The sequence below is a fragment of the Abramis brama genome (genome assembly GCF_963993115.1).
Source record: "Abramis brama genome assembly, chromosome: 20".
Classification (NCBI taxonomy): Eukaryota; Metazoa; Chordata; class Actinopteri; order Cypriniformes; family Leuciscidae; genus Abramis; species Abramis brama.
Genome location: NC_139982.1, coordinates 1,703,073 through 1,715,766, shown reverse-complemented (window position 1 = coordinate 1,715,766; position 12,694 = coordinate 1,703,073). Strand labels below are relative to the sequence as shown.

Genomic DNA, 12,694 nt, shown 5'->3' with positions numbered 1-12,694 from the left:
TTGGTCTCTGTTTGCTCTTTGAATATTGAGAGAGTACTTTGATTATGGTTTGCACTTAATAAGACTAGGAAAAAACTGTTATTTATTTTTGTTATTTACACTGTTTTTATTTTCTTTGTTCAATTTGTGGAAAGGAGTTCAATAAGGAGGTTCAACACAGCCTCAATCAGAAGTTCTGGAAGCTCATAATTCATGAACAGTAAGATCTGAAGAGACTCATGTGAAATCATGCAGGAGAGAAGCCAGTCAGTTGAGTTTGTGGCAAAACCTTTTACAGTGCTTGTATATTGTTGTCTTTCAAAAAGAAAAGTAGAACTAAAATTACATTCATTACAAGATTATTAGTTAAAACATTTCAAAATGCACCTGCAGACTATTTTCCAGTCGTGAATTTTGTCATTGAGGATTTCTATTAAATATTGTGCAAAAATCTCGTCTTGTGAACCCAATCTCATGTCTCGTCTTGTCTCGTCTCGTCACACCTCTAAATTTTAAAATATATATATTTTTATACAAAAATACATTTAGACTGCTCAACATAGTGATTGCTATCAGGATATGAGGAGACTTTCAACCAGCATAACAAAAAAGGTTTCTGTAGAGAATCACCTATTGCACCTTTAATTAGCAATAAATCAAAATAACAAACACTCAGCATATCAGGAGAATATAAAATGCAGGAACGAAATAACCACTAACCAAAGACGTAGTAATAGACGAAAGAATAGACTAAACGGGGAGGATATACAGTATACACTGACTAAATGAGTGAGGGACAGGTGGACACAATAGGTTGCTATGCTAACTAACAGGCACACACTAGGAAACTAGGTCGACTAAGGAAGACAGGAAATAAACACAGGAACTGGGAACACATAAAACTAAACCAAAACTGAACATAAACCTGACATTGGTTCTTTTTAGTCTATCAAAAACATACAACACAACCAGTGTTGTCTGATTCCCAAATTAAATGAAATGATCCCAAAAGCATCGTAAGCCTAAGTTGATCGTAGAGACCATTGGTGGCAATCTTTCTACAATCAACTTAGGCTTACGATGCTTTTGAGAATTGCAGCCCTGATAATTTAGTATTGGAATTGCATTTTTTTCTTTCACTCTCTCACACTTTCTCTTCTCTGTCTCAGAGGGTGAAGGGAGGCCGTGTCCTCCACTGGCACCATTGTATCATGGTTACTATGAGTCGGTACCTGGCCTCATTCCTGAAACAGTGGAGTTCTTCTGTAACCAGTCGTATGGTCTGAGTGGCAGCTATCGCAGGACGTGTCAGACTAACGGCACCTGGTCTGGCACCCAGCCCATCTGCATTAGAGGTCAGTGCAGTCTTAGAATTTCTCTCTTTAAATTTGTATAAGGGTGAAATTCACTAAGAATGAATTAGAATAATTGAGAATAGCTTAATTTTAAAACACATGATGTAAGACCCATTATGTTGTATTGAATGTTTGTTGTGATTCCATTGTTTGACACTGTGGGTCTACTTAGTATATACTGTAAATGAATAAGTATGCTAAACTTAGTCTAAATGAAGTCACAATAGCCCTGTTGAAACCCCACCAGCAGATGGACATTCTCAAAACATTCCTAGTCCTGAAACTGACACACAAGCTGGTGTTGGGATGTGCCCATCGAAACACTCTCGGCCTAAGGACACGCCACTGGGCTTTCTGTATGCACCAATAAAAACTGGTGGCTTGGGAATTCCCAATTTGGGGACCTCAATTCCATTACTACAGAAAACTTGATTTGGCAAACTCCTCTCAGGTAATAATTGCATCGAAAGAGCCCTGACTGAACAACCATCTTTTAAGACAATTCTGCGCAAGATTAATCTGCAAAGCAGAACTGGTAAATAAACTGCAGAGGAAGCAAAGACAGAGTGGACGAAACAGCTCCAAGTCTCTGTGGACGGGAAAGACTGTGAATGAAGATGTGGATAGAAAAAGTTATCACTGGCTCGAAAAACTTAGCAATGTCTTCTACTATCTTCATTTACGGAGCATTTAACTTGAATTTATTTGAACTGTGAATTTAATTTCCTGAATATAAAAGCAAGGGTTGCCAGAGGGAGGAATAAGACGTTGGAAGATACAAGATGTCGAGGGGCCTGTCACACAAAGCAGACATTAAATCACATTCTCCAGGTGTGTGAAGTAACCCACGATGCAAGATGTACCCGATATAAATGGGTAGCAAATCAAACAGAGAAAATGCTGAGAAAAAGTGCATTCCTGATGTGGGTACGTAAACGTGCTTCCTAAAACCTGACCTAATGGTAGATGATGGCTGTAAGATTACCACCCTTGATGTATCCATAGTAGCGGGTTGTCGGATTGAAAAGGGTTATAAGTTGAGGATTGGAAAATACGGCTCCCCAGACAATGTCCTGCAATCTCGCTGCAGGAGTCCCTGCTCCTTCACTTGATATGCTCAGAGGTTAGACAGATATGATCATAGGTACAGAGGTCAGACAGATCTCGCTTGGAAATGCTATGATCTATATACATGAGGAACTTGAATACTTACAGAAAGTACCTTGCCATTCTAGATGACCTGCAATAGCAGCGACGACCTCGCCACAGCTCACTATTAGCGCCTCTTTAGGCGCCTCAAGCTCAAGTGGAATTCCATTTCCACCACTAATGATGATGACTTGATAACTTGATGTCAATTGCCAGAGAGTAAGAGAAGTCATGTGTATAATTGAGAGAAGCACAACAATTTTGACCGTGTCAGGACATGTGCTTGTGGGATTACTATGTGTTTGTGTATCGGAACTGTGAGTTTAAAATGACATCTTCAAGCTTTGTCACTTGTGTACTGGACTGGAGGTGTGTCTTGTTCGATCCCACACATCAGAAACAGCCCTACAACACCTCTAATGCCTGCTATAGACTGTGCAATTTCGGCAATCCAATAAGATCAAATATCAAAGATACAAATATCACTGCAAGACATGGATCTAATAAACTTGGGTACGACGTATGTAGACTGTACGATGATGACACCTATTGAATTGTAGGCTACGACGCAAGTTGTTATAGAAGAATGAATGAAGATGAATTGCACTCCGGCAATTGTGGTTTTTATGTGCACTGAAAAAAAGAGGAGGAAGCGAAAAATGAGAATATGGACGTCAATTGCGCACATGGCTAGGGAAAAGAGGCCATCTTAGCATGCCAATTTTGCAAATGGAGCCTGAGGTAAGTAGTTTTTAGCGCCATATCGCGCTGATTAATACGCCATTTCATGTTGCATTTTTATTGGCTGGTCAGTAAACGTAGCTCGTAACAGCAAACACCCTGTGAGATGATCATGTTGAATTTCTGACACTGTCAGAAAATTATTGCAGGCTATCTTTGGTCGCAAGACCGTGACAATGGCCGTCTTTGAACCTAACACACTGTACGACGTAGCACACCGTTTAGGAGCCACAGATACAGAAATCACAACGATTGCTCATCTTTCATCTGGGACAGCCCAAAATCACACAATGTATACTGGGCATCATGGTCCATTGAAATGTCACTTCACATGGTGCTGCTCTGTACCAATCACTTTAGTGTCTGGTTAAGTTTGACTTTTACATGAAACTTGCAATCTGCACCCAAGTGTGATAACAGACTAAAATACTAAGTTTCACATTAAAACAACTGCTAAAGTGGTGTAGATATGGGGGTGATTAGGAGGTTATTATAGACAGAGACATGTGGGCAAATGTGGCAAAGATTTCAAGGTTACTACACTTTTCAAAAGTATTCCTGATATTTTTTTTATGACCACAGACCAATCAGGACCTCATTTAAACTTCTCACCTGAAAGATGATGCTTTTTTGCAGTATAGTGCACAGTGTTACTCTACTGAGGCATGAGGACATACAGGGTCACTAGCACCTTAGTTTTCCCAGGCAGTTTCCAATCCAGACACTGACCAGGCTCAACCATGCTTAGCTGCGATGGGAAACAAGGCGAGGGTTACAGAGCAATCGCTGCTGGCAAATGTTTCCGCATTAACAACACACATTTTTGAGAAACCCAAGATATTTAGAATATTAAAACTCAAAGTGTTTTCATAAATACTGTGCTGACATCTGTATTTATGAAAACTAAGCTGTGTTTTGTTTGTGTTCTTATTCGCAGCCTGTCGAGAGCCCAAAGTATCTGTGCTGGTCAAACAGAGAGTTCTTCCTCCCCACATCCCTTCCAGGTACTGTTTCACTCCTGACGGCAAAACCTGTTACATCAACACATATGCAAATTTAGTTTTACTGGTTTTCCATTTAATATTGTGATATAATTCTCCCATTCCTTCCAAAGCAAAATGTTCAAGTAACACAGTTTATGTAATATGTGAACTGTAAACTATTTCATTTATTCTGTATGTTTTTCTTCAGGAAAACACCTGTGCATAAGTTTTATTCTTCTTCTGGGGCAACCAATTTCTTAAGCGAAGTGTGGCCCACCCAGACCCCTTTCAGCCTCCCCCCGCTCCCACAGGGGTTTCACCATCTCTACACACACATTGAGTACGAGTGTATGTCACCGTACTACCAGCACTCTGGAAGTGCACGCAGAACCTGTCTGAAGATGGGAAAGTGGAGTGGACGTCATGTCTCTTGTTCACCAGGTGAGGGCACACATGACCCACAACAAACAGCACTGCAAGAGGTGTAGCGGGCTTTGTTAAAAGAATAACTCATTCAAAAAATCTTTCTTCATTTAATCACCCTCACGTCCTTCCAATCCTGTATGACATAGAGCAGCCTAAAAGCACCATAAAAGTAGTCCAGATATAACTTGTGCATTATATTCCAAATCTTGCTTCATGATTGCACATATTCAAAGTCTTGATGCACAAGGTCTCCTACAACAGGTTTACATGCATTTTCAATGATTCTCAAACGACTCATCAGATGAATCAGTCCCTCTAAATCCCTTCTTTCAGCGAGCTTCTCTGCTCTGATTGGCCAGACAGCTCAGTCTGTTGTGATTGGTCTACTCTGCTCTGATTGGCCAGACAGCTCAGTCTGTTGTGATTGGTCTACTCTGCTCTGATTGGCCAGACAGCTCAGTCTGTTGTGATTGGTCTACTGCTCACAGCGCACGTCGGAAACAAAATGTCCATTACCATAAACTTCAGCTCCAGAGGCTTCCTAAAGCTCAGCGATTGTACACACTGTAAAGACAGTAATGATGGCGTTGATTTTACCATATCAGTCTGAGCACGAGTCCAATGATGAAACATTGGAAGAAATAGTTATTCAACCCGAACGCCCAGACAGTAATAACATGAGTGAGCCAGTTAGCAGGAGACCTAAACAATATAAAACACAAAACTACATATTTTGAACACCTGGTAGAAAATATATACATCAATTATTAGTCATACTTACAGGTTGTGATTATGAGGAGCAAGCTGGTCCAAATACACTGAGTACTTTACCCATCTTTCAAGAGCAAGCACTTTGAAAATCCCGCTTTGAACTCTGAGATTTGAGAAGCAGTTGTCAGGAAAATGACGTTTGAGGGCAGGTCAAGTTGTTCGTGGGCGGACAACATACAACATAGGCGAGCATTATGCAAATATCTTTTCTAGTGATGCAGAACTCATTCGAAATACAAAATACTTGTTAAGGCGGTTTAGAGTTGATTCATTCTTTTGGGAGACAATAACTTAACTTCTTCAGCCATATTACACACTCCATGAAAGGGAATATTCGGGGGAAAAAAATAAAAATAGTGGCACTTAAAATAGGTGTTGTATGATTTATAAGCTGTTTTCCACGTGGGGGCCGAAATTTTGTTTGAAATTTTGACATTTTTCCCACAACATTGAACATTACTAGTATTACTATCCTTGTGGGAACATCTGGTCCATAATGTAGGGAATGCATGGACCAAACACACTCTCTCTCTCTCTCTCTCTCTCTCTCTCTCTCACAAACACACACACACACACACACACACCTATCAGAGTGTCAACACAGGAAAATGCATGAGGTAGTGAAGTAATAAAAGACTAAATTGAGCTCTCCATGTTATCCATAACAATCCAAATCCTCAAAGTGCTCTTTTATTGTTATATTCCATAATCTGTCAAGTATTCCTTGCTTTTGTTTCTTCTCTTAGTTTCTTTTCTCTCTTTCTATGCTAGTGTGTGGGAAGCTGACGAACTTTGACCCTCAGAACCCTGCAGAAACTAAATGGCCCTGGCTGGCTGCCATCTATCGTTTGCCTGTTGCAAGCAAACTAGGGAAGTTAAGTGTGACGAGGACAATGGGGAAAAACACTGAACCGATGGAAGAAGAGAGTGACATGGATGGTTGGCAGCTTGTTTGCAGCGGAGCCCTGGTGAACCAGCGCAGTGTGGTCGTAGCGGCCCACTGTGTCACAGAACTGGGGAAATTATATCCACTTGACACGGCCAAAATCAGAGTAGTGCTTGGCAAACAGTATCGCAGCGATCTGAGAGTGACCAAGGGACTGCAGCGATTACGGGTCAGTTTGTAGGAACACCAATAGCTAGAAGTTTAGACACACCTACTCATTCTTTATTATTACATTCCACATTTTATAAAAAAAAATAAAATAAAAAAAACTTAAAATAATATCCAAAACACTGCTGGGGGCCTCCAGGATACCCGGCTTAGAATACAGCTCTCTGGACACTCTGTGTAATAATCATAAGCTGCTAAATATTTTTTTTGTATATTCTGTTATTCACTTCACATCTCATCTCTGATTGGCCAGGTTTCCTCCATCACTCTTCATCCAAACTATGATCCCCTGGTGCTGGACTCAGATGTGGCCGTGCTGAAGCTCTTGGACAAGGCTCGTATTGGAGAACACGTGAAACCGATCTGCCTTCCAAGCGCTCAGGATACAGAAGAAGACTCCAGACAGGGGATGGTGACGGGCTGGTCCCTCTTACCTGACCAAGAGGCTGGAAATGTTGAGAAAGCACGCGTGGGCCGTGTGATTCTGGGGGATATTGTTCACTGTGAGCAGCAATATGCCAATTATGGTGTTCCTATTAGTGTGTCTGAAAACATGCTGTGTGGGCGACAGGGTGCGGGCGCGGGCGCGGATCAGTCGAACATTTGCCCTGCCGACACTGGAGGTGTTCTCATCTTCCCAGCGGACTCTTCGGTCTCCAGTCTCACTCCTCCACATGGACAGGGTTCACAAGAATGGAAACTTTTGGGGTTGGTCAGTTTCGGACATGATTCTTCAAACTGCAACCCAGAGCTTTACACCGTGTACACTAATGTTGCTAATTTTGTCAACTTTATAGAGGGAAATATGACATAGGCTGACATGCAATATTACATTTTGTCTCTGTCTCATTTATATTATGTCATGCATTTCCTTCTATCCCTTATAATACTGCAGTATGGGGTAATGTATACACTGGACGATGCAGTGCACAGATGTATAGGACATGGACTTATACTTTAAACATTAAGTCCGAACACAACATGAACATCTACCAGCACTTCCTACAGACAGTATGTGCTGGCCCTCGGCTTCTCAGGTGATGTAAAATAAGTCACATCTAGTGATAGTTGGTTTGCCTATAAATCTTTAAATTGTACATAAATTGCAATGTTGTATTTACCATTGTAAGCATTATTGAAAGGTGTACATATTTACATATAATAACATATATTGTCATTGGTCAGACCATAACTCATAGTAATATGGACTGCAGTGACATTTTCTCTGAGGAGGCAAGTGAAAAATAAAAGGGAAAATAATTAACAGAACAAAATGAAAACTAATAAAATATTACAACATAACACATTTTTCTAAAATGGCAGTCTATCAGCTACACCGATGAATACAATTTTAGAGCTTATTGTCTTCTCAGAAGTCGTTAAAGTGTGATTTGAATATGAGAAAAATGGCAAGATACAAGAGAGCAGTCACTGGAGAAGAAGCAACGCCTCTATTGAGCTATGAAATCAAAATAAACTGGAAACACAAAATGTGTGAACACGTTTAGCAACCATTCATCTCAGTTCAATGAATTGATGTACTTCATTGCCTGGGATTAATTCAGATGTTTATAGAGGATTTATTGTCTAATGGTTCAAAAAGAAGATTGTCAAATAACAGTGCATTAGTTCACACTCTCATATAATACTTTACTGAGGTCCGTGATGGAGGGCTTGAGACTCGAGTCGATTTCTAAATTCCTACGTGAACTATCAAATCAAATTGGGACTCTTTTTTTTTGTGCCAATTTTTCTTTTCAAAGCTAAAGAAATATTTAGAAGGTGCAGCCATCTGTTCAGTACATACATGTAATGCATATTTGAAGTGAATAAAAACTGAGGTAGGATTAAGGTGATGGAGGCATGCTGAGATAAGCAGCTGTTGAAAATCCCTTGTGATGTGATGAGATGCGATGCTACTCCTGAACATTTAAATCTTCAGTTAATAGAAAATAGATATACAAATATTGTTACTGTATTACTATAGTTATTACTTTTAAATAAATGTAAAAACTTTATAATACTAAGCAATATAGAATTGGTTGCTTGTTGGTAGTGTAAGGTAAGCGTTGCTTCATTTACCCAGAAACTGTGTAACATCAACATGTTCTTTATAGACAGGTTACAGTCAAATTAAAGACAGATCTCTGCATATGCATTAGAGCAGATCCATGCAAATGTCAACCTTAGCATGAAAAAATAAAGTTTTTACCAAACAAAACCCTTTTTAAACCCTTGTGTCTTCCTCTCTATGACATTTTTGGTGTTAACCACTTACATTTTTTTAAGCCTACCTTTCACTTTTTCAGCGACTCCTTCCCAATTTTTCTGTATGTTCATTTCATATTTCAAATACACTCCTAAATACTTAACTAATCATTTACAAAACATGAATATGCGTTTCATAAATGTTTAATAAATGATGTTATTTATTTATTTATTTTTGTATGTATGTAGCAAGTAGAGTGTGCAGAAAGTGTTGTAAATGCCTTGAATACACGTACAGGTCATTTGTAACAGGTCAGTAACAGTGTTCAACACAATGATGTGTAAATGCATGAATAAATCATTTACAACACTTTCTGCATCCCCTAATCTAAAGTGTACACTATTCATCACTTGTAAATGTGTTACACATCATTCGTAGATTACAACTTCAAGAATCAGTAAGGCATAAGATCTACGAATGATGTGTAACACATTTACAAGTGATGAATAGTTTACACTTTAGATTATGGGATGCAGAAAGTGTTGTAAATGATTTATTCATGCGTTTACACATCATCTATAACAGGTGTTGAACACTGTAGTGTGTAGTGTAGTGTGTAGTGTAGTGTAGTGTGTAGTGTAGTGTGTACTGCAGTGTAAGTGCTGACTGGTGAGGGTATAGACAGCTGTCTTCTGTAGTGTGTAGTGTGTAGTGTAGTGTAGTGTAGTGTAGTATGTAGTGTAGTGTAGTGTAGTGTAGTGTGTAGTGTAGTGTAGTGTGTAGTGTAGTGTAGTGTAGTGTAGTGTGTAGTGTAGTGTGTACTGCAGTGTAAGTGCTGACTGGTGAGGGTATAGACAGCTGTCTTCTGTAGTGTGTAGTGTAGTGTAGTGTAGTGTGGTGTGTAGTGTAGTGTGTAGTGTAGTGTAGTGTAGTGTGTAGTGTGTAGTGTAGTGTAGTGTAGTGTGTAGTGTAGTGTGTACTGCAGTGTAAGTGCTGACTGGTGAGGGTATAGACAGCTGTCTTCTGTAGTGTGTAGTGTAGTGTGTAGTGTGTAGTGTAGTGTGTAGTGTAGTGTGTAGTGCAGTGTAAGTGCTGACTGGTGAGGGTATAGACAGCTGTCTTCTGTAGTGTGTAGTGTAGTGTGTGGTGTAGGGTGTAGTGTAGTGTGTAGTGTAGTGTGTAGTGTGCACTGCAGTGTAAGTGCTGACTGGTGAGGGTATAGACAGCTGTCTTCTGTAGTGTGTAGTGTAGTGTGTAGTGTGCACTGCAGTGTAAGTGCTGACTGGTGAGGGTATAGACAGCTGTCTTCTGTAGTGTGTAGTGTAGTGTGTGGTGTAGTGTGTAGTGTAGTGTGCACTGCAGTGTAAGTGCTGACTGGTGAGGGTATAGACAGCTGTCTTCTGTAGTGTGTAGTGTAGTGTAGTGTGTAGTGTAGTGTGTAGTGTAGTGTGTAGTGTGCACTGCAGTGTAAGTGCTGACTGGTGAGGGTATAGACAGCTGTCTTCTGTAGTGTGTAGTGTAGTGTGTAGTGTAGTGTGTAGTGTAGTGTAGTGTGTAGTGTAGTGTAGTGTGCACTGCAGTGTAAGTGCTGACTGGTGAGGGTATAGACAGCTGTCTTCTGTAGTGTGTAGTGTAGTGTAGTGTGTAGTGTAGTGTGTAGTGTAGTGTGTAGTGTGCACTGCAGTGTAAGTGCTGACTGGTGAGGGTATAGACAGCTGTCTTCTGTAGTGTGTAGTGTAGTGTGTAGTGTAGTGTGTAGTGTAGTGTAGTGTGTAGTGTAGTGTAGTGTAGTGTGTAGTGTAGTGTAGTGTGCACTGCAGTGTAAGTGCTGACTGGTGAGGGTATAGACAGCTGCCTTCTGTAGTGTGTAGTGTAGTGTAGTGTGTAGTGTAGTGTGTAGTGTAGTGTGTAGTGTGCACTGCAGTGTAAGTGCTGACTGGTGAGGGTATAGACAGCTGTCTTCTGTAGTGTGTAGTGTAGTGTGTAGTGTAGTGTGTAGTTTAGTGTAGTGTGTAGTGTAGTGTAGTGTGTAGTGTAGTGTAGTGTGCACTGCAGTGTAAGTGCTGACTGGTGAGGGTATAGACAGCTGTCTTCTGTAGTGTGTAGTGTAGTGTAGTGTGTAGTGTAGTGTGTAGTGTAGTGTGTAGTGTGCACTGCAGTGTAAGTGCTGACTGGTGAGGGTATAGACAGCTGTCTTCTGTAGTGTGTAGTGTAGTGTGTAGTGTAGTGTGTAGTGTAGTGTAGTGTGTAGTGTAGTGTAGTGTGTAGTGTAGTGTAGTGTGTACTGCAGTGTAAGTGCTGACTGGTGAGGGTATAGACAGCTGTCTTCTCTGAAACACATGGAGTCTTTAACCACTGTGCTCCTGATGTGAGCAAAACATACCAAAAAATGTAACATCATTTATTAAACATTTATGAATGCATAGTCATGTTTTGTAAATGATTAGTTAATCATTTACTAATCACTTGTAAATTACTTGTAACGGAATTTACAAAACATACATAAATGTTAGTATATCACTTGCTAATCATTTATGAATGTTTTGTAAATGATTAGTTCATCATTAACTAACCACTTATAAATGACTTACAACTGAACGTTATTATAAAGTGTTACCAAAAAACAAAAACAAAAACATTCTTAATTGTTCCAAATGACTGGTTCTAAGCAACCCTCTCCATCACAAGCAAGTCGATGCTTCTGGAATTATTAAAATACATCTGGATGAGGTCATTTACTCACAACACATCTAATAGTTTCTGACATCATGTTTGACATCACTGTCATAGAGCAACGGCTCTTTTAAAGTATGTCGAGGGTGGGCAGTTGATATCACTTTATACTTCTAAAATGTACTATAAAATATTATATTTTTAACAAACATTATTTTTAAATGATTTTAAACGTTTTATTAAAGAAGATTTTCAAAGAATTGTTTTGGCGCCAGTGCATATACTACATACCCCATTTCTGCACCCCTGGGTGTATGCCACTTGCTTGATCAGCAGCAGAAGTCCAAAGCAACAAAGGGCAGATGTGATTGCTCTGACATGATCAATCGTTGGACACCACCGGTAAACCTGTAACACACCTGTTCCTGGCTGATCCGCTTTGCTTGGCTGATACACCCATCTCAGGAAGTCGTCAATCTCTTCAGGGTAAAAGTCCTCCATACATATAGAGCAACGTCACAATTGGGAGTTTGCAGAATTTACTTTTTTTAATCTACAGAATGGTATTTATATATAGTGGAATTTACCTATTTCCAATACACCGATCTGATAGCATCAAGCATTCAGTTTTAAATGACGTACACAAAGAAGGCAGCGGTTTTATCTCTCTTAGCAAGAGATGTACAACTTGGAAGGGGTCAAAGATTGGAAAATCAGTGTTTTTGTCACAGAAACAAAAAAAAAATATGATATCAGATGCTTTCTGGCAACAAAGACACTAAATTATATTTGTATAGTGGCTATAAGGACTCAATTCACTTTTGGAATTGTCAATGTATGTGTATTTAATTGGAATTCAACTGTAATTCTCATAGTATGTCCCCCGCCAGTCACCGTGATTTTGCCAAGTAAGAAATGTTCCTGGATCAACATATTTTGTTGATCCTGGAACAAAGTTCCTGTCCAAAAATGAAATCCTATCCCATAACTTATCCCTGAAATCTGAGGGAAATGATAGGTGAATAAGGCAAGGCAAGGCAAGGCAAGTTTATTTATATAGCACATTTCATACACAGTGGCAATTCAAAGTGCTTTACATAGAAGAAATTAAAATAATAAAAAGAAAGAAGAATAATTAAAATAATAAAAAGAAATAAGAATAATTAAAACATTTAAAAAAATAAAATACAGTACAGTACAAACATTCGGACGAACAGTGGCACAGTGCTCATTCATTAAATGCATAGTTAAACAGAAGTGTTTTGAGTCTGGATTTGAATGTGACTACTGTAGG

The 12,694-nt window shown here is 39.5% G+C and overlaps 1 protein-coding gene across 2 annotated transcripts in view; it reads left to right on the top strand.

Annotated features, from left to right (window-relative positions):
- pamr1b (peptidase domain containing associated with muscle regeneration 1b) overlaps positions 1-8,731 on the top strand; it is a 42,302-nt gene extending 33,571 nt beyond the window's left edge. For both annotated transcript variants that reach the window (XM_084094767.1, XM_084094768.1), the window contains 5 exons: positions 1,149-1,334; positions 4,162-4,228; positions 4,416-4,648; positions 6,176-6,519; positions 6,772-8,731. In XM_084094767.1, coding sequence (XP_083950893.1) covers positions 1,149-1,334; positions 4,162-4,228; positions 4,416-4,648; positions 6,176-6,519; positions 6,772-7,332 — 1,391 coding nt within the window. In that variant the 3' untranslated portion in view covers positions 7,333-8,731. The remainder of the gene's footprint in view (positions 1-1,148; positions 1,335-4,161; positions 4,229-4,415; positions 4,649-6,175; positions 6,520-6,771) is intronic.
- The last annotated feature ends 3,963 nt before the right edge of the window (positions 8,732-12,694 follow it).